The sequence below is a fragment of the Vollenhovia emeryi genome, unplaced genomic scaffold, assembly GCF_000949405.1.
Source record: "Vollenhovia emeryi isolate VEMERY1.0 unplaced genomic scaffold, V.emery_V1.0 DF939207.1, whole genome shotgun sequence".
In the NCBI taxonomy this organism is placed as follows: domain Eukaryota; kingdom Metazoa; phylum Arthropoda; class Insecta; order Hymenoptera; family Formicidae; genus Vollenhovia; species Vollenhovia emeryi.
In genome coordinates this window covers 325,364-346,270 of record NW_011967159.1, presented here as the reverse complement: position 1 = coordinate 346,270, position 20,907 = coordinate 325,364, and the positions used below count along the sequence as shown (strand labels likewise).

At 39.0% G+C, this 20,907-nt stretch overlaps 1 protein-coding gene across 2 annotated transcripts; it reads left to right on the top strand.

Moving 5' to 3' along the window:
• The first annotated feature begins 947 nt into the window (after positions 1-947).
• Positions 948-13,148, top strand: LOC105561416 (DEAD-box ATP-dependent RNA helicase 20-like). Of its 2 annotated transcripts, XM_012011376.1 has the most exons (4): positions 948-1,432; positions 6,015-6,474; positions 6,702-8,423; positions 9,668-13,148. In XM_012011376.1, the coding sequence occupies exons 1-3, from the start codon at positions 1,401-1,403 to the stop codon at positions 8,376-8,378; spliced, it is 2,169 nt and encodes a 722-aa protein (XP_011866766.1). In that variant the 5' UTR covers positions 948-1,400; the 3' UTR covers positions 8,379-8,423; positions 9,668-13,148. The 2 variants fall into 2 exon arrangements, with proteins under 2 accessions (XP_011866766.1, XP_011866765.1); XM_012011375.1 differs by lacking the exon at positions 9,668-13,148 and having other exon boundaries at positions 6,702-9,104.
• The last annotated feature ends 7,759 nt before the right edge of the window (positions 13,149-20,907 follow it).

The following is a 20,907-nucleotide window of genomic DNA, read 5'->3' as shown; positions in this document are numbered from 1 at the left end:
TTATACTGTGCTGTAGGTTTGTTCGCGTTGCTTGAAATCCCCCAAAATTCCTGCACTTAAAAAATAGATGAATATGGCCCGGTTTCACCAACGCGAGTTAATCTAATCGGTCGGTTAACTTGACAGGGTGCCAACATAAAACTTCTTTATTAACCAAGAAAATAGGTTAATAAAGAAGTTTTATGTTGGCACCCTGTCAAGTTAACCGACCGATTAGATTAACTCGCGTTGGTGAAACCGGGCCTATAAATTGGCCGCGTTTCAGCGGAGAAAACTGTTCAGCGAGCGTTTGCACCGATTGGATTATTCTTTAAAAATTTACAAGTATAGTTCTATCACAGAATTGATCTAATGCCTTCCCTAACAGCAAAAAGTCGACGAAAAGTTGACTTAAAGTCGACTATTCCGAAATATGACTTGGCGAAAAGTCGACTTTTTTTAGGACGAAAGTCGACTTGATGTCGACAAAAATTGACGAATGACCGCAGAAACGCCGACTTTTCGTCGACTTTTAATTAACTTTTAATCGACTTTTAGTCGACTTTCCATCATCTGTGCTGTTAGGGTTATGTCCACGACCGCTGTGTCCAAGTTCTTGAATCGTGGACACAAGGCTTTAAATTATCTATTGTAAACTGGGACTAAAGGCCAATGTCCACGATCCAAGAACTGTGTCCAAGTTCTAGTTTCAAGAAATGCGTAGCCAATCAGCTTGCAGCTATTCCATACAAGCTGCATGTTGATTGGCTGCGCATTTTTCGAAACTAGAACTTTGACACAGTTCTTGGATCGTGGACATTGGGCTTAAAGGCCTGTGTCCACGATGCTAGGACTTGGTCCAAGTTCTAGCATCGTGGATACAGGCCTTAAGAAATTGACCAGCCACGATTAAGTATGAGTAGAATATGCGACTGTGATTAGTCAATTTCTTAGTATGAAAATCTCTATTGTAGATGGGCATTAATATATCAGCAACATCCCAGCCTATAAATATCGGCCTTTAATTGAAACATTTGGGCGTATATATACGTATATAAGTCTCATACGCCAATCGCGCATGCCCCGTTCCGTGGGTCGATGTATACGCGAAACGGAAGCGCATCTGCATGCTTCTAGTTGGCCGTTTCCGTCCTGCCAGGAGCTTGTCCGCCATAGCTCCAGTTCGCCGGTTCCTGTGGATTGAGTTCCTCGATTCGCTGCCGTGCCGTGCCGAGCCGTCCGGGCACGTCGTTTGCCCGCGAGTTTCGTTGCACGCGCGACAGCACGCCGGACCGTACCGAAGCAAGATCCTCGACATCCACGCTTCGAGACTATTGGCTAATTGACACACACTGTGCTGCTCGTATAACTTGACATCTCCCCAGCACCGTTCTCCTGCCGAGCAAGAGCGATACGTTAGAATGTACACGAGCGGATACTCGCAGAATCCCAAGTACGTCCTTCGACGTCCTCTTGCGCATTCTAGATTAGTTTGCCGATAACGCCGCAGGCTTCCACTGCAAATTTTTCAAGTTGCTATCCAACAGCCGCCATTTTATATCACGAGCTTACAGTTAGTTGCTCCATTTTATGCAGAGGTATCCGACGGATTTACGTCTTCTGTGCCCGACGGATTTTACCTAATACTTGGTTCACAGTAAATTTAGAGAAACATGATTGTTGTCAAAGAAGCTAGGTGTAAGACAACGCGACAGAGTAGTCAAGGGTGACCAAGGGTCATCAGATCGTCATTTTTATTACTAATCAAGACCTTTTTTTTACTAACAAACACATTTTTTACATTATATATCTCCAGATTGGCAAATTCGACAAAACAAGCAAGTCTATTGCATCTTATCGTTTGCTCAGGTAATGGATAATTTCTAAAACATCCAATAACGATGACCTACATGTTCTTAGAGACTGAAGAGATTGTCTTTGAGAATGTATCAAATTCGATTTCGATCGTATTATAATAAACGTAACGTAACGTAACGTAATTGACGATGACACTGCATTATCAATGAATATCTCCTTTGCCTGGTACCCTAGGATTTGGTCTGAGGGATAAGTTGTTTAGGACAATAGTGGCGTGTCGAGCTACATTACTGGACATTACTGGGAATTTTTTGGGTATTAGCTTGAGTATTAAGCCTTGCTGGGACATTATAAGGATAAAATAAGTAGTAATTGGTGTACATGATTTTACTCAGCGGTTTATCTCTCGATCTGATTTAATCTTGGTTTGATCTTGAATGTCTAAGACAGATCGGGTGACGAATGCTACTTACAATTAGATTTTGTATTATCGAGAGAGAAACCTCCGTCTTTGATTATCTTTTAATGTTATTTAACTGTGTAATATATTTTCCTTAAATGTTACTTGTTTTTCGCATATTAAAGCCAATGGCACCGATACTATTTTTCCTACTAGATTGGAAAACTCTGCATCCGTGTGCCGTTGGCTTTAATCTACACAGATAGCCAAATCTGCCAGAACAGATTTCGTCAAATGCCCACTACAAATTTTGAAGGCAGAAAGACTTGCAGATTGCATGCAGGAACTGATATATTCGATATGTTGCCAGCAAAAATACAACAAAATCTGCTGACATAACTAGACCTGTTCGATTTCTGCCGACAATCTGTTTACAGCGTATATTTTACAGACACTGTTGCCAATTGCGGACACAGATGGCTATGGTTTTGGTGTGGGCTTCTGTTAAATCTGCTGCCAATCTGCTAACATTTTGCTGACTGGGTATTTTGAAGAAATAGATTGATATGTTCAAGACTACTTTTGGCATTCCGCGTGCTCCGCAATACCTTGTGAATCTAAAACCTTGTGTCCAAGAACTCTGTCCAAGTTCCAAAAAATGTGTAGCTAATCAAGAAGCTTTTCTGTAAAAAAAATGCAGGTTAATAGGTTACACATTTCGTGAAGTTAAAACTTAGACACAGTTCTTTGATCGTAAACACAAAGCTCTGTATTTTGGAAGATTTTCACTCTGTAGCTTTTTAGCTCTCTCTCTCTCTTCTTTTTATTTCTCATTCTTTCTTTCTTGCTCCATGGTACTCTAGTGTTACAGAACATTTTTTCACAGAATATATCTAAAAAGAAAGTACTAGCTAGACTATGCCTCTGTTGGCGCAGTTAATAAAGGACCATAAGAGAGATTCGAGATCACGAAACCATATGGTTGAGGGTTCGATTCCACTCGGTACATTTTTTTAATAGTTTATTATAATATTTTAACACGTATAATTAATTTTTGTACTATATAATTAAATTAATTTTAACACGTATAATTTTAGTGATATATTTTTAATAAATAATTATGCACAACTAAAATTTAATCAGGACCTTTTTATAACATGACTCAAATACAAACGAGAACGCCAAACCATACTTAGGTCCGAGCAAGTAGCCCAATAATATTTTAAAATTAATATGTGAATTCATATACCGTATTTTCCAACAATTGTCCTGCGCGCTGTTACTTTCGGACATATAACACAGGTTTTCGTTAGGTGGAATCATTATCGCCAGCGAATTCACGTATTATAAAATTGTTGAACGATTTTCTAATTATTTTCTTAATGCTATACTTAGCATTCAATACAATAGTCCCCCTACCCGTACTGAAATTAGAGGTCTTATTGCGAAAAATATTACCTCGGCCAGGGAATTATATACTTTTTTATTATACTTTTTTTTACAGAATTATACAATTTCTATTGTGCAAGTAAATAAAACGCTTTTAAACGGAGACCTTACCCTCGTAGTTCCTTTTTTCTATGAATCTGTGAAAATTCTCTACAAAGTGTGCCGGATATGGTGTGAATTGTACGAACATGTGAAACGAATTCCCTCATAGCGTACTTAATGAATGCATGTTCTTTGCAATCGCGTTTTCACTAAACATTTCAGATGGAAAATTAATTTATCCCTTTATGGGTATTATTTTCTTTGTTTGCATCTTTTTTTCAGAAATAGCCTCATTTAAACCTTAAATTATGTGTGCGGAAAGAAACTACGCCTGTTAGACAGCGCACTTGGTCACAACGCAGCTTGCGAGCGACTCGGGTTACCATTGGACAGAGACTCCACCAAAATAATTCTATACACGTATAGGACATTTAGTAATCAGTGTAACGCTTTGTCTGAATTAAACGCAAACGCGTTAAACTGGGCGGAAAAGACTTATACCATTTTGCGATTTTTGTAACAATTAGTGAGAAATTAATTGGCAAATATCTAACAAATAAACGCGGGTTGCTCAGTGAACCTATACTGTAAGTACTTTTTACTTCATCTAATTGGGAAGAAAGGCGTGTATATTAGGCTATTTGCTTTCTCGCTGTGTTTTACTTAGATTTTACCAAACGTTTAAATTATAAGATAGCGCGATTCGTGGTAATTCGCGCTCATTGGCTGCGTTCAGCAGAAAAGAGCAAGATTTTTTACAATGGTTGCAAAGCAACTTTTTCTGCCTAACGAAGCCAATTACAGTTATATTCAGGGTTGAGAAAGTTACTTTATAAAAGTATCTAGTTACAGTTATAGTTTCTTCGCTAAAAATGTAACTAGTTACAGTTGGAAGTTACCAATTCTGAAAAAAACGCGTTACAGTTACAGTTACTTAAAAAGTAACGAATCGTTACTTTGCAGTTGCTTCCTCGCAATGAAAATAAAAATGTTAAATCTGCATTTGAATTGTAAAGCATCGATAAAGGCGTTTATGCGTAAATGCAAGACTTGATGCAATCTGTGGAGATTTAAGAAATGTATAAAGTAACTATTAATGTAACTATTAAATTAGTTACTACCCTAACAGCAAAAAGTCGACGGAAAGTTGACTTAAAGTCGACTATTCCGAAATATGACTTGGCGAAAAGTCGACTTTTTTTAGGACGAAAGTCGACTTGATGTCGACAAAAGTTGACGAATGACCGCAGAAACGCCGACTTTTCGTCGACTTTTAATTGACTTTTAATCGGAAAGTCGACTTTCCGTCATCTGTGCTGTTAGGGTAGTTAGCGAAAAAATGTAACTGAGTTAAGTTACAGATGAAGAGAAAGTAACGAAGTTAAGTTAAAGTTACCAAAAGAAAGTAACTGTAAAGCCTATCACACAATGCCTGGCAACAGGCAATAGAAATAGAGAATAGAATTTTTGACGCGTTGTATTCGTTGGAAATTTTCTTCCAACCAATCCAACGCGTCAGAAATTCTATTCCCTGTTCCTATTGCCTGTGCTTTCCTATTGTGTGATAGGCTTAACTTCGTTACTTGTAACAAGTTACAAGTTACAAGTAACGAAGTTACTTCCGAACCCTGGTTATATTGTTGCGCAGCTTTTTTATCTTGTATTAAACCTGCGCAGCGTCAATATAACGATAACGATACTGACGTTAAGAGTGTGCAGTATAGGAGTACAGGTGTAAAGCCTTGTGTCCACGATTCAAGAACTGTGTCCAGGTTCTAGTTCCAAGAAATGTGCAACAAGGCTTAAGAACTTTTATTCTTATTAAGGCCTGTGTCTACGATGCTAAAATTTGGTTCGAGTTCTAGTTCTGAGAAATGTATGTATAGCCAGTCAGCTTACAGCCTTTCCTTTTATGGAATGCCTTTGTGGACACGGGCCTTTAGAAAAAGGACCTTAGGAAAAGGTCATAAAAATGCATTTCTCTCCTCCTCTCCTCTAAGGAAAAGGTACAATAGTGTTCTTTCATAGTTTGGGTTCTTCATCTTGTTTCAAAATTCAAAACCTAATACTAGGAAAAAATGCATAAAAATGCAGATTAAAATAAATAAGAGATACCACGTAGTTCCATGTGGAAGCGGCAAACACTCGTAATTGATGAATTTCAAGATTAACCCCTCACCCTACGTACGGATTATAAATTTATTTATCTACACGAAACGGCACTCCAATTTGAGGATTGCAGTTAATAAAAAATAACTTAAAATATGAGTCGACCGAAAAAACGATCCTTTTTGTGTGCTATTGCTCAGATGAAGGTTTTATTTAGTTACAGACCTAAAGGGAATCGAGATCATGGCACCCGCAATGGAGCAGGAGTTGGTGGAACTTATTGGAATAGTCAGCAGCAGAGTCAAAAAGAGTACGTCGCAAAGAAGCAAAATCACAAGAAGACCCCAGGCGATTTACTGAAGAAACCTATTTGGGACATGGGAAAGTTGCCTATAATAGAAAAGGATTTGTACATTCCCCACAAAAATATCATAAACAGATCATCTGACGAGATTAGGAAATATCACGCGAGCAAGGAGATCACTGTCAAAGGCAACAACACACCTTCTCCCATTCAAGCCTTCGAAGAGAGCAACTTTCCAGAGTACGTGATGGACGGGATTAGGAAGCAGAGTTTCGCCGAGCCCACTGCAATTCAAGCTCAGGGCTGGCCAATTGCACTCAGCGGACGAGATTTAGTTGGAATTGCTCAAACTGGTTCCGGAAAAACTTTGGCAGTAAGTACTAGCGCCTTAATTCATTGAATTCATTGAATAAGTTATAAAAATTGATAAGACAATTCGAGTAAAACTATTCGGCAGTAATCTGAAGGGGATCGGGAAAGATTTTGATGTTATAGATTGTTATGGACATATAAAATATTATAGAAGATGTATAGATATTATTGAAAGATTCTAAAAACATTAAATGTCCCTTTGTTCACAATTTTCTCTACCTATTTTAGTATATCCTTCCGGCGACGGTGCACATCAACCATCAACCTCGTCTCAGCCGTGGCGACGGACCAATTGTTCTGATTCTCGCTCCCACGCGTGAATTAGCTCAACAAATCCAAACGGTCGCACGTGATTTCGGCTCGTCCTCGTGCATCCGCAACACCTGCATCTTTGGCGGCTCGCCCAAGGGACCTCAAGCTCGCGATCTCGAACGCGGAGTGGAAATCTGTATCGCGACACCCGGCAGATTGATCGACTTCCTCGAGAAAGGCACCACGAACCTACGTAGATGCACATACCTGGTCTTGGACGAGGCCGATCGAATGCTAGATATGGGTTTCGAGCCACAGATACGCAAGATAATCGAACAAATTCGACCCGATCGGCAGGTACTCATGTGGTCCGCCACTTGGCCCAAGGAAGTGCAGGCGCTCGCCGAAGACTTCCTCACCGACTACATCCAGATCAATATCGGCTCTCTAAATTTGGCAGCCAATCATAACATTCGACAAATTATCGAGATTTGCCAGGAACACGAGAAGGAAATGAAACTGTCGCAATTGCTGCGCGAGATTGGAACCGAACGAGGCAGCAAAATGATAATTTTCGTGGAGACGAAGAAGAAAGTGGACGACATCACCAAGACAATTAAACGCGAGGGCTGGTCCGCGATCTCGATTCACGGCGACAAATCGCAGCCGGAGCGCGATTATGTTCTATCGGAATTCCGTAATGGGAAAACCATGATCTTGGTCGCGACAGATGTGGCCGCGCGTGGCTTGGATGTCGAAGATGTCAAGTACGTTATCAATTTTGATTATCCCAACAGCTCCGAGGACTACATCCACAGGATCGGCAGAACTGGTCGCTGCCAGAGCGCAGGCACAGCTTATGCTTACTTTACACCGAACAACGCGAGACAGGCGAAGGAGCTAATCGCAGTGCTGGAGGAGGCCGGTCAAGCTGTAAACCCACAATTGGCAGACATGGCCAATTCTGTTAGGAACCAATACGGCAAAGGACGGCAACGGTGGAGCCACGTACGAGGCAATAAGGATAACAATTCTCATGGAAGTCCTAGAAGCAACATCAGCCCGACGATCAACAACTGGCAGCATATGCTGCAGACAAGTCAACAGCATGTACAACATGGGCAACACGGACAGCATGGACATCACAATCAAATGATTCAGGAGAAAAGCATGGCGCGTCATCCTCGCAACAATGGCTATCAAACCAATCGGCAGAACAATTACCAACCACAGCATTCCTATCAGCAGCAGCACCAGCAACGACAATCCATTACTGGCTATCAGAACAGCTACCCGAACAATTACCAAGCGACTAATAGCAGCACATGTCAACCCGTGCATCAGGCTACCAGCGCACCTAGATATCAAGGCAGAACTGGATACCAGGGTAATCGTTTCCAGGGTAATCGGCAAAACAGCTTCAACGGCAATCAGAACGGGCCCAACGTTTATTCAATGCCGCCACCCTTCATGATGCCGTCCGGCGGACACGCGGACTCCGGTATTCAGAATCTCGTGAACAATAAGTTCTTCCAGACCAATCGACCGCCGCCCAACGCTGGTGCCTGTGCCTACCAATCGATGGGCTATGGCCAGTTTCAAGCAGTGCCGCCGTACGGTTATCCGTACCCACCCACACCGGTGCAGCAGTGACGCCTCCCGCGATGCAAAGCCATTGGGGTACGGGCTAAATGAAAAGTAAGTATGTCCCGCTTATCGGGCTTTATTTGGATCGTTCTTGCTTTGGATAGCATATCCAATTTATTATAATAGACTGCCGATAACAATTAACTGACTCAAGGATTGCCAAGTTTTATTTTCTAATCGTTCAGTCTGTAAATTCAATTCGCACACTTCAACTAATTGTAATATTAGAATTTTCACTGTGCTCTGACAATTTGTACACCTTCTAAGAAAGAAATTGTTAGACTTTTCGAAAAAAATTATATAAAAATTTTTTACCAACGTTTTAACGTATCGGCAGTCTATTATACTATTTTTAACATAATACTTGTTCTCATTTTCTTTTTCATTTATATTTTTCTGGAATGTTGCCGAATCGACATAGTATTTATTTCGAGATAGTTAATCACGACGGAGGGAGAAGTCCATTACACAAATTATCCAACAGGTCATGTTTCGGATAGAAAAATTTGACTTGAGTTTATTGTCACACTGCGACTTGAGGAAAATAATTTAATACTTTAACAATTTGAGTGCGATTAACGATATTGAGATATTAGGACGCAAGACAACTCGCGTCACTGCCAAAAGTTAAAGGCCAAAGTTTGTTTCCTTAAGTAGGAAACTCGAGGAGTTTGTCATTTAATTTAATTTATATAAGTTACTCATACACACCATTTTATATATAATTATATATAAAATGTCTGCATAAATAACTTATAAATATATATATAAATTAAATTAAATATATGTATGAATTAAATTTTTATTTATATAAATTACATTAAATGTATTATATTAAATTATTATATTATTATATTAAAAATAATATCTCTTTAGGGCGTATATTAATATTTGTGTAAATTTTTGATCGCGCTCTCCTCATTTATCTCATTGTCTCCGTTCTCATCCTTTTCACTTGGGAAGCCTAACGAGTTAAATGGACTCAAATTGTTAAATCAACAGATATAACGGAAGCGACAATTAATTGAGGCACATTCCAGTTTTCAAATTCTTGATGTAGCATTTAGCATCGTTAGCGCAATGATACACAATATAATACCTAGATGTTAACCGTCACGTTGATGGTTCACGAATCCCTCTACTGATATAATTGAGAAGTAAATAATAATCCTCTTACGCGAGTATTATTGTAGCTATATTATAAATGCTTTTTTCCGAAATGCACGAAACATATAGAAGGGGGTGGATTAAGACTATATATGAAATGTACTAATTTATAATTTATTTATATATAGTTCGCGTGATTACACATACGCAGAAGAAAAACCCAGGAAATAAAATGTGCGATATGCTCTATAGCAAGGAAATTTGTAAGGCCTTTTGCATAAAAATTAAGCCGTTTTTTATGTGCCCCGGCATAACGAACAAATTGTCGTGCCCTTTGTTTCGGGAACGGGAAAATTTTAAAAAAGGGAGAAAAGAAGCAAAGAAACAAGACAGAGAGAGAGAGAGAAAGACAAACTAGAACAGCTAGAACGTACATTTATCTAGCTTAGTACAGATTTGCTGATGGGAACTAAACCAATCTTGGGTACTCTTTCTCTCTCTCTCTCTTTCTCTTTCTCTTTTTCTCTTTCTCTCTCTTTCTCTCTCTCTCTCTCTCCCCGATACAACTAATCGTAGCGTTAAAAATAAGTATCTCGTGCTCCGATGATCTTATAAAAATTCAAACGAGCTCTGAGGTCTCTGGATTCTTGAAATTCTCAAGTTAGCGACTTCCGAATATCTGAAAGTTGTACTTACAGGACCTTTGAGTCCACAGAATTCGGATACTTGGATACTTCGTGTCCTAAATATCGTTGTTACATCGGTCTCTCTAAGCTTTAGCTTCTACAACAAATTCTCAGAGTGCTGGCTTCTCTGGAATCTCACCCTTTCGGGGATTCCTGTGCCCTTTTGTTCTGATTCAAGGCTTCTCTATTCTAATTCTCACCATCAGAGATTGGTATTTTTCCCCAGATATGCTCTTCAGCTCTTCTCGAATACGTACTTCATCCTCGCACTTTTAAGTTCGCGGATTCTAATCTTCCTCTGTGAATATTAAGTTAATTTAACTTGTTAAACTCCCTGACCTAGAATCCAGAGATCCCTGGCGGGTTTTGAGCGCTGGATCCTTGAAGACATGCAGATGGCTTTTAGAGGACAACGTAAATTAAGCACGTAGTCATGATGGCTGTGTACCTCGATGCAAAGTTTGATACCTTATTTTTATATATATATCGAAAGTGATTTGTTGTTGAACCAACGAATGATTATATGATACATTGTTGTTTGATGTTTATGCAATTGGCCACTGAGTGGTCTTGTCTCTGCGCACCGTGCGCGCAGGCTGGCCGCCATCGATACTAATCTGAACTTTCAGTTGTACCTGCTATTTTAGTTAACAAGCCACTGAATTAGAGTATTGAATGCACCGTCATTACCTGTTACTCCGGTGAACAATAACGATTATGCTACTTTTCGCTAATGTTTCAGCTTTTCAACCAGTAACTTATTTCATTTTCCATATCTGATTTCGCAATTCGATAAACTTAATCAACTGTGGCTCTTGCGAGCTTAGTTTTATTTTTCCACATTACTTTCTAAGAACTTTGAATAGTTCTTGAGGTACGAAGAAATCTTCAGCGTGGAGAAAATAACATCCTTAGGAGTTTGAATTCTTGAATTTAAAATTTTTAGTCCCTGGACGAGGGTAAATTTCGAATTCTGAATTCAATTGACCTGAAGAATCTATATTTCGTGGAGTCAGAATACTGGTTGAAAATTGAATCATCTTACGCATAATGAATTAAGGATATAACATATTGTTGTATTCTGAAGCAGCCCTTTGTGCTACCGGAGGACGTTTTTTGATCAACATGCCCGAATTAATTATTAAACTAACGATTGGCGCACGCTGTTGGGGCATGTGATACATTTTATTAGCAGCGTGTAGCAATTTTGCGAGCCTCCAGATTACTCTGCACATACCACCGTATATCATGTAATTATCGAGAAGGAAATAGAAAGAGACAGTGATTTTAAAAAACGAAAGAAAAAGAGAGGAAGATAATTCTCTGGTCTCAATCAGGAAAAATAGACGGATCGTAAAGGATTTCTTTAATTTCTTAAAAGAGCTCATTAATTTTGTTTCTTAATAACAAACTGTAGCTAACCATACCGTTTTATAATTATCCCTTAGTTATCCTTGTCTTGAAACGTTTATGTTTCCCCCAAGTTTCATTTCTTATCGAATATTTCTGATATTTCTAATCTTCAAATGTACGCTCAGTTGAGGATATAGCTCCTTTTGTTTAAACTTTCTGTACAGGCCAGAGAATCGATATCGGATAAATAAATGTAGGAACGCTCTCGCGCAGGAACGCTATTAATGATTGTTAATTGTTGCCGCGTGGCGATTATTCATTCGCGACTCGCTTTTATAAAATAATTAACAACTCGTCACGCACACACAGTGCAAAATGCTATAGGACGCAAAGGTGTCCCGTTTGCAGAAAAAAATCCCATTCGACTCGTTTAGATCCACGTACTCTAGGTACGTACTCGGACATGAGCCGTGGATTGATTTTGGACATCGTTAATTGTCGTAGAATCTCCAGTGTTTTTTACGAAAGAAAAATAAACGATAGTCAATAAATGTTCAACGAAGTGGGATATTCGTGGTTCCTGGATCAGGATGCTCGTATTCTCGGATCCTTGCATCTTTGAAGGTTCATATTTCTGGATTGCTGATACCTCAGTTTTGTTCTTCACGCTTTACGGACGCACTTTAAGAACCAAGTGAAAATAGGATCGTTGAAGCTCTGGATTTTTTGGTGCTCCAATTCTTTCCAGCTTTAGATTATCCTTCAATTCTTCGGAAATTAGGAAAAGTATTAGTACTTTAATCGAGAGTCACGTGTATGAAAGATTTCGAATCTTCGGTATCCTAGGAGTTTCGAAGCTCTAGCACTCTCCGAGTTTTAAAACTCGAAAGTTCCGAACTTCCACAACTGTGAACAATCTTGGAATATGATGATTTCGGAAATTGGAGATTTCGCAAGTCTGGCGTCTTTTTGGAATTATAGGCAACGGAGATGTTGAGCTCTGGGAATGCGCTCAAAAATTAGAATCTCTTAATCTTCCGGATTCATAAAATCTTAATTCGAGTTGCAGAACGTAGGTACTTAATAACCACGGGAGATTCAATACTCTTGCGCTGATTCTTCTTGTCTTCGCCTCAAAGTGCTCTTCAAACGGACGTGGTTCGTGTGGTTTTATCTCCGGAAGAATGGATTTTTCTTTGATTGCCGAATCTTCGAGTGAAGTTGAAGGATCCTTGGATTCTAGGATTTTTGATCGACGAATATTAAGCTCGACGCGCCTACTTTGTCAATCTGACTGCGTACGTCGACGAATAGTGATATAATAATAGGAAACGTCTATGTTGCGAGCATGAAAAAAAAAACTGAATACTCTCGCGCATTGCGTATGCCCGCTATCAAATCGCGACAATTTCCGATCGAGGCGATCGAAAAGAAACACAGAAATCGCTGTAAAATAAACCGACCAATATTACTTAATTAGCTATTTCTAAGTCCCTTTCGTTATTATCGATGCTATCTGCATTTTATTTTGTGTGAAAAAGCGGATCTTACAGACTTATCGCGCAATAATTATAATTATAAATATATAATAATATTGATATTGATATTATGATGTTATACATGTATGATGTATAATATCATATATAATATTGATATATACATATATGTTATTTAATAATTATACTTTAAGTATTATATACGAAAAAGGTCTTCTTCATTTTTTCTTTGCTTTTTTCCCCCCCGTTTCCCTTTAAATGAAAATTTCAACGAAATAATGTAGATAGCGGGTGTACGCGTAGCTCTGTGATATGTAAGACATAGCATATTTCTAGCTCTACCTATCGCGCGTCATGATTAAAGTAAGGGATGTAACTCATCAGTTTTATATGCGGAATCAGTCATCAGATCTTAATGATGCTTAATGCAGGGTCGTCGATATCTATTTAGCTAATGGGAAAGGAAAGGGAAATGACACCGAACGCCACTTTTCTCTCACTTTCCTAGAATAAACAATGTAACGTTGGGCTATAGTTGATATATCCGATTAGACTGTGTAAAAAGTTTTTTCCGATCAAAAGGCAACACGACGATAACGTTGTCATAATATTAATAATACTGTCGCTTTTCTTTTATAATATACGCATCGTTTTGTTCACAATATAAATACAAATCGGCATCTAGCAAATAAGTACACCACTGTTCCAAAATCTTTTCTGATCGAAGAAATGGTCGAGTCGGTTTTTCCCGAATTTTCAAAATGCAAAATACTTTTTGTACAATCTAGCGATTAATTACCAATTCACTATTACTGGGTTATAGAGCGTGTTGTCATATACTTTTATTAATCGCAATTATATTTCCGACAGAAAAATCTCGAAGTAACGTTTTCATTAAATTCCACAATAAAAAATTTTAATTTATTCGAGTTGTAAAAGTTAATATGTGTACTTTCTGAGATATAATAGTGAAATATCAAATAAAAAGAGGCTTTTATTAAAAGGAAGGGGCCAAAACGTTCTTCAGAACAGTTTCTTCGTCATATCTTCGCGTGGTCAATTCTGTGAACGTTTGATGCTTGCGACTATAATGTTTATCCTACATTATCATAGCGACTATTACTTTTGATATTTAATATTTAGTATTTTAGCATTCACACTATGGTTTAAGTGTAAGTTGTATTCAAGTGGTTAAGTTATAGATGGAATTTTAACAATTAGTCTTGCCCGTATTAACGAAATGTGCGAGTCTATGTGTTTTGAGATTGAAATTATCATTTCTGCAATCATCATCCGATAATAAAAAGAAATGGCATATAATCTCGTGTATTGTGCTGATACGGTACGCAGCTTGTTCTTTCTACTCGTTGGACTTCTCAGTCGCATTTCCGTTTAATGCAAAACTGGTTCTTTCGAGTTATGAATTGGAAGGGCGTTGTGGGATAGATTTACTAGAAATTTGGTTGGCCGTTTTACTTGAAATTTCTCATCATTACTCGTATCAAACCCTACTCGATGAATCGGTGTGACATCAACGATCGACCCCCTACGATAAAGCCGAGAATCGATCGATTGTCCCGCGATGAAGCGGAATCGATAATGGCCGTTCAGGGGAATACCCTCTTCTATCTTTTTCTTCTTGTTCGTGATGAACACTGTGATATCACGTAAATAAACATTTTAATTAATCGCAAGCATGAATATCATAAATATCGTAATATTGTAGAAACTATTCTTTTTTACACACAAAGACTGAATCTCGCCAGCTTGTATATGAATTTAATAAAGCCTCACCCCTTTCACATCTCACCCTGGATACGTGTCGATCGATGGCGAAAGGGTTGCGATATCTTTTCTTTCGATGAGCCTCAGCGTACACAACAGTCTATATAGTCAGTCTGTATGGAGTTGCGATTTAGCCACCAGGATAAACGTAAAGAAGAATCTCTTTCTCTCTCGTCAAGTCGTCCTCGCTTATCGAAGGGAGAAAAATGTTACAATCTTTTTATCACCGACCGCACACGTGCGCTGTGTTGTATAACGACAAAATCTGTTAATAGTTTGTTTAATCGTCTCGTGTGATTTTACACCGTCCGTCCTGGACGACCATGGTCGTTTTGTTATTATTATTAGTTCCGATTGTTCGTATTATTCACTTCGTTAAAGCGACTTTCGCGATCTTCAAATACTTTACGGTCGTACAGAGACTATAAAGTTTCGGGTTCTTCCTTTCTTCCTCCAAAACTAACTTACTCTTTGTAGGAATGTCCTTCGTATTATGCCTGTTATGGGATCTTCATTTGCACATAGTGTCCTGAAAGAAAGCATTACGAGATAAGAATGCATTACATATGATTCATCTTAAATTTTATTTAAAAATAAAAATGTCTCCTATCTTCTCCTTCAATTGCGTTAATATTCGTTAGCGAAACAGTATTTAAGTCCAAGGTGTTCAACTCGCCGCGTATATACATATATGTATACTATGAGTTAAAACTTGTTAAATTAAATTCGTTATATTAAATAGATCGATAACAAAACTTGTAGAAAGTAAATGAAATTCACAAACGAAAGGAGCTCTCGTTCAAGGTGGGAGAAAGAATTCGTACGAATTTCTTCACGCACGGGCGTAGATGGTGTCCGCTTGAAAACAGTCTCCAAGCCCTGGAATGAGACTGCAATATAACACTTTTAATTTAAATGTACTTTTATAATCCAACAAATGTAATACTTTTTAACTGTATACATAAAGCCGATTAAGTTGTAGGGCATTTGTAGTTTGTAGCGGCAAGTCTCGGCCGTTTCGATCGAACAATCCCTGTCGTTGTACGAAACCTACGGTAATGGACGAACGATCAAATTGTTCAGCCCACTTTCAGCGTTTCGATTTTGCGTTCGTTTTACCCCCCCGCGTCCCGTCTGAACTCGCAATATTTATTCTAGTAATTAGCGCGCGATTAAAAACGTAAAGGCCGCCGAACTAAGGAAAACGAGCCACTAAGATAATCGAATCGAATCGCCGCGAGATAAGCGAGGTGGAGGAAAAAAAAGTATGTGCCGAAGATGTAACCTGTTGCTCTCAAAACGTATCGCGATTATTAATCCTCTTTACTGGCGCACCGTCGAAACAGGTGTGCCATGTCGAGAAACCTGAACTGCTTCATTTTCTTTTCTTTTTTTTTTCTCTTGTGGTCCTTCGACGGGTGAATCCTTCAACAACAGTATGGTATAGCGCGTCAATCAGCCCGCATTTCTGGCGCACCTTGGTTGATCGTTCGCGGAGGGAGTCGCTCCGAAATTTTGGGCGCTAAGCGCGCGCCGGGAATGCGGTGTTCGTTCTAATTCGAATGTTTGATGAACGATGAATTTATTGCAAAAAAAAAGGTGTGATCTGTAGCGATTGATTTCTGTTTCGTTTTTTTCTTTTTCTTTTTTGTCGTTTTTCCTTTCGTTATATCATTTCCGAATCCGTTGACTCGTACGCGTGTATGTGCGTGTGTGTGCGTACGTGCGTTGTGTGTCTTGCGTGTGCGCTCGCGTATGCGATTGCGTTATTCCGACTGCCGGATCGAAGTCTGCTCGCCACGAGTCGCGAATTCGATGCAGTCGAATCTACCGCGTGGGGGCGAGGAAGAAAAGAGAAGCCCCACACGCGCGGGAATGCGGGAGAGAAGGAATTTCGTAAACCGACGTATCTCGTTAATTGTTACCTTTCTCGGCGGGTGCCGGCGCAGATGAGCGCGCGTTGATTGGCTGCGTTTGACGCGGTTCACCGCCACGACCAATGAACGGGCCACTCGTCTACGCCAGTCCAAAAAGTCCTTCCCTCTAAACCCGGCAACTTTTCATTGATCCTGTTTCTGGCGACTCCCGAAAGAAAGAGAAGTACAGAAGTAGCGAATGCGTCCTCCTCTCTCGCAGAATTTTGCCGGACTCCGACGCCAGTCTACAGCCAACGAGATAACAATTGACGAGATCTATGCGCGTTCCGACTTTTCGTTTTTGTTAGCGCGATTCGATGTAAACCTAACGCGGCATCGTCGTACCGATGGCATGTGCCATTCAGACGAGTGTCCTGGGACACGTTGCGAAATACTGAAAGCTCGCTTCGCGAAGCGTGATGATAATGCGCAGACGTTGAAATATGTAATGTTCTTAAGCTCCCATAATGTAACCGACGTTATCACGGCGTTGCGTTTTATGGCACGGTAGCGAGCCGCGCAGAGCCAAGCAGGATCCTTCGAGCCGGAGCTGTCCACGATTTGCACATTTCGGCCGATTTTCGAGTCGAGTCACCGCCTATTACCCCCCAACTAGTACGTCTTGAGGATCGTCTGCAACAGAATAGAAAGTAAGCCTGGCGTAAGAGAAGTAAGAGTGGGAGTAAAGAAACGAATCATTTCCCATTTCTTGCACCTACTTCAGCTCTAACGCATACTCTTACGGCGAATTAGAGCGCAGTTCGACCAGTGCTATGTTTTTTTTTTTTTTTAATTATGCCTGTACCTTAGCTTTTACACTGATAAGTAAAGGCTATGGTTTTCTTACTTCTTACTGCTTACTTACAATGTAGACGGTCCTTTAGGTGACGTGAAAATCTATTACAAAAAATACTCTAGTGAATGTAATTAATAATCAGGAATTAAAAATTTCTTGTTGAATTAATTATGTAAAAAGATTTTAAACAAATCACGTTTCGGAAACTGACATTTGACGGTCAAGGGGCACGCAACGCCATCGGATTACAGATACGTCTGAAGCTGAGCGCCACGCGCTTGGTTACCGTCGTCAGATGACGCGGGTAGGGGGTAATAGGCGGTGACTCGCGCAAATCGTGAACAGCTCTGCTTTAGTCCCAGTCTACAATAGATAATTCAAGCCCCAAGCCTTAAGGAAATGACCAATCGCGGTCAAGTCTGAGTAGAAAACGCGACTGTGATTAGTCAATTTCTTAAGGCTTAGGGTTTAAATCTCTATTGTAGATGGACACTTAAGCTAATGGCATATAGAAGAAAAAACGAATCATAGTCGAGGCATCATTTTTAAATTCTCGACTGCGATTGGTCGGTTTGCTTGAATCCTACTACGTTTCTCTATATGCCAATGGCAGAAAAAAGCAGTTTGATGATTCTTTATCGCGGTTGGTTTCTACACTTACAATTAGATCTAACGAGAAACTAAAGATAGGAACCAATGTTAGAGCCACTAAGCGTTTTCTAAGCTGCTCTTTCCTGCTGAGCGTAGCCAATGGCCTTAGAGGTGTCTTCAAATCACACCCTTCAAGATGGAGCTAAGGCAACAGCACAATGTCGCTAAACTTTCCATCTCTGATTTATTCATGAAATGCGAAGAACGTTGTACAAAAAAAAAACAATGTTGCAAAAAGTGTCAGTTTGTGACTATTGCGAATTGAAGAATGTTGTACAATTTTATTGCAATATTGCGCGATGAACAGTAATTGACTTACGCGAATCTTTTTTTCTTTCGCACTGTATATAGAACAATTCGAATGGAAAACCTTAAATATTGCACACTATATACATATTTCTTATGTACAAATATTATATTAATATAATTTTCAAAAGCCACTCCTTGGTCGTTTCTGGCTAAACGCAATTGTCGATGATCAATCTCATTAACAGCATAAAAGACGATCACGAAATTGTCGATATCAAAGAATTTCAGCCCCTTTTATGCATATAAATTACCGGTTCAAGTACTTGGAATGTCCAATCCAAGATAATACACGAACGCGTTCCTCCGTAAACGGAAGTGATAGTAAAGTGCAAACAGTGACGGCAAGTTCGAATTTCACTCGAATCTAACCGCAACGCGTTTACTTCACAGCAGATAGAGGAAACATGCTGTTTCCGGAGGCGTGGAATTTCCATTCGCCGTCGCGCTACACCTCCTTGGGGACGGTGGATTATAGGAAGGACGTGCCCGCGGTAGTCAAGACCCATTACAAACCTTATAAGGCTAATGAATAGAAAAGTTCTTAAGTTCATTACCATTTCGTTCTCTATAGCATTTCTAATACTTAAATTGCGATATATTTAAAAAGAACTAAAATAGAATCTCCTATTTTAAAAAACTGAACACTAATCAGGTACGTGTAGGTATTTCCAAAAATTATAGTCTTCAAGACTATTCTTGCTCATAGCATCTCTAATATTGCGATTTTAATTGTCTTATAATTTTTTGCATATTTTGTTTTTGTTTCACATATATATATTTCTTTTTATTTTTGTGCGTACAAGATAGCGGCATAACTTCGCCCATTCTTTTCCTAATTTTGTGTGTAAATGCGTAAACGAGTTCTTGCATTCTCGTCCAATTCCTGGAGTTTTGATTCACTCGCTCTCGAAGAAAAGGCTGTCTATGTTTACACAACAGGGGCGGCCTGTTTGTAGTCCGTAACATAAAATGCGTATAGTAATGTCTAGTCAGTTTGTATTGAAAAAAAAAAGCATTAATGGAGGCTTTAAACGCGTTAATAAAATCTGCCGGTTTTTTTTATGGCAGCGAAATTAGTACAAAGTTAACGAAATAATTTATGATGTTCTCGTGAAGGGACAATCACGAAAATGCCATTGCAAAAATAAGCAATTCCAGAGAAAACTATTAGAATCCTTTTTGAGAGAAGTAGCTTTCAGAGGGAATTTTACTAATAAAGAAATTTATGCAAATCGAGCTTCTAATCGTCAAGGCCTGAAACTGCTTTTAGAGAGAGATTAGAAAACCAAATGGAGTTTGTAATGTAATTCATTACATTATGAACCATTTTAGCAAGATTTGCCAGTCATAAATTCTCCCCATTTCGGTGCAATCTTATTACCTGGCCTGATAATCAAATTTACTACGAGGTGATATCAGTAATATGTAAACGTAGAAGAGAAAGAAGAAGTTATCACAATGACACCGTAACTGGACATACATAAATTTTTATGTGTTTTGATAACACTTTGCGATGTATAAAAAGCGTAAGGGTAAATAAAAACGTGTAAGCGGGTGACGAAATTTCTTGACGGCCGGCCGTTTTTTCAACCGCAGTACCGTTTGATTAGTTTTTCACGACCAAAGAGAGGTAAACTCGAGAAAAGTGGCTTTTTTTTAATCCTTCCACCATGACATATTTCAGAACGGCAAGTGAATAGTGGTAGCATGCGTGACTGTGTGCGTTTAAATGCGTGAGTGAGTGAGGAAGCGAGGGAGGATGAATCGGTATTCGTACGAATCGCTTATATCGATCGAAATAAAATAACGGAAACTACGTTTGCGTTTGTTGAGAAAGTAAAAAATATATTACGGACATATGTATATTACGAACACGAGAGCGCAATGCCGCGAGGCGATATTAAGTATCTGACTTTATATTCAGATTCTCTTCTGTAGGTTTCATTAAAGTGCATTTCTTGTATGTTATTACAGTATTACAGTAGAACATAAGAAAATAAATAAATGCAATAGTAAGATGCGCTTGCATATCTCATTCCTGTGCTCCCGCGAGCATAGGGACCTCAATCTCTTCCTCTCACAATTGGATAATCGCCTTTTCTTTCACGTAAAACACGAATGCAATATGTAAAAGATACGAACAAAAATATCTCAGGCAGATGATCGAACAGCTCGTCAACTTGAACGTGACAGAACAAAACAAAAACTGGATGTTCAGCGATGAGAACCAGCTCGCCGATGATTGTCAAAGAAGGTAATCAAATATTACTTAAGATTTCCATTTGTCAAGTCCTAAAATAATATCGTTAAAATTTAATAAAGCACTTTTTATAAACAGCTTCTATGGCGCGGACTACAGTAGTTTCAATAATTCACTAACACTGTACGTGTGTGTTAATATTTTATAATTCATTTCTTTTATAGTCTTTAAGCTTT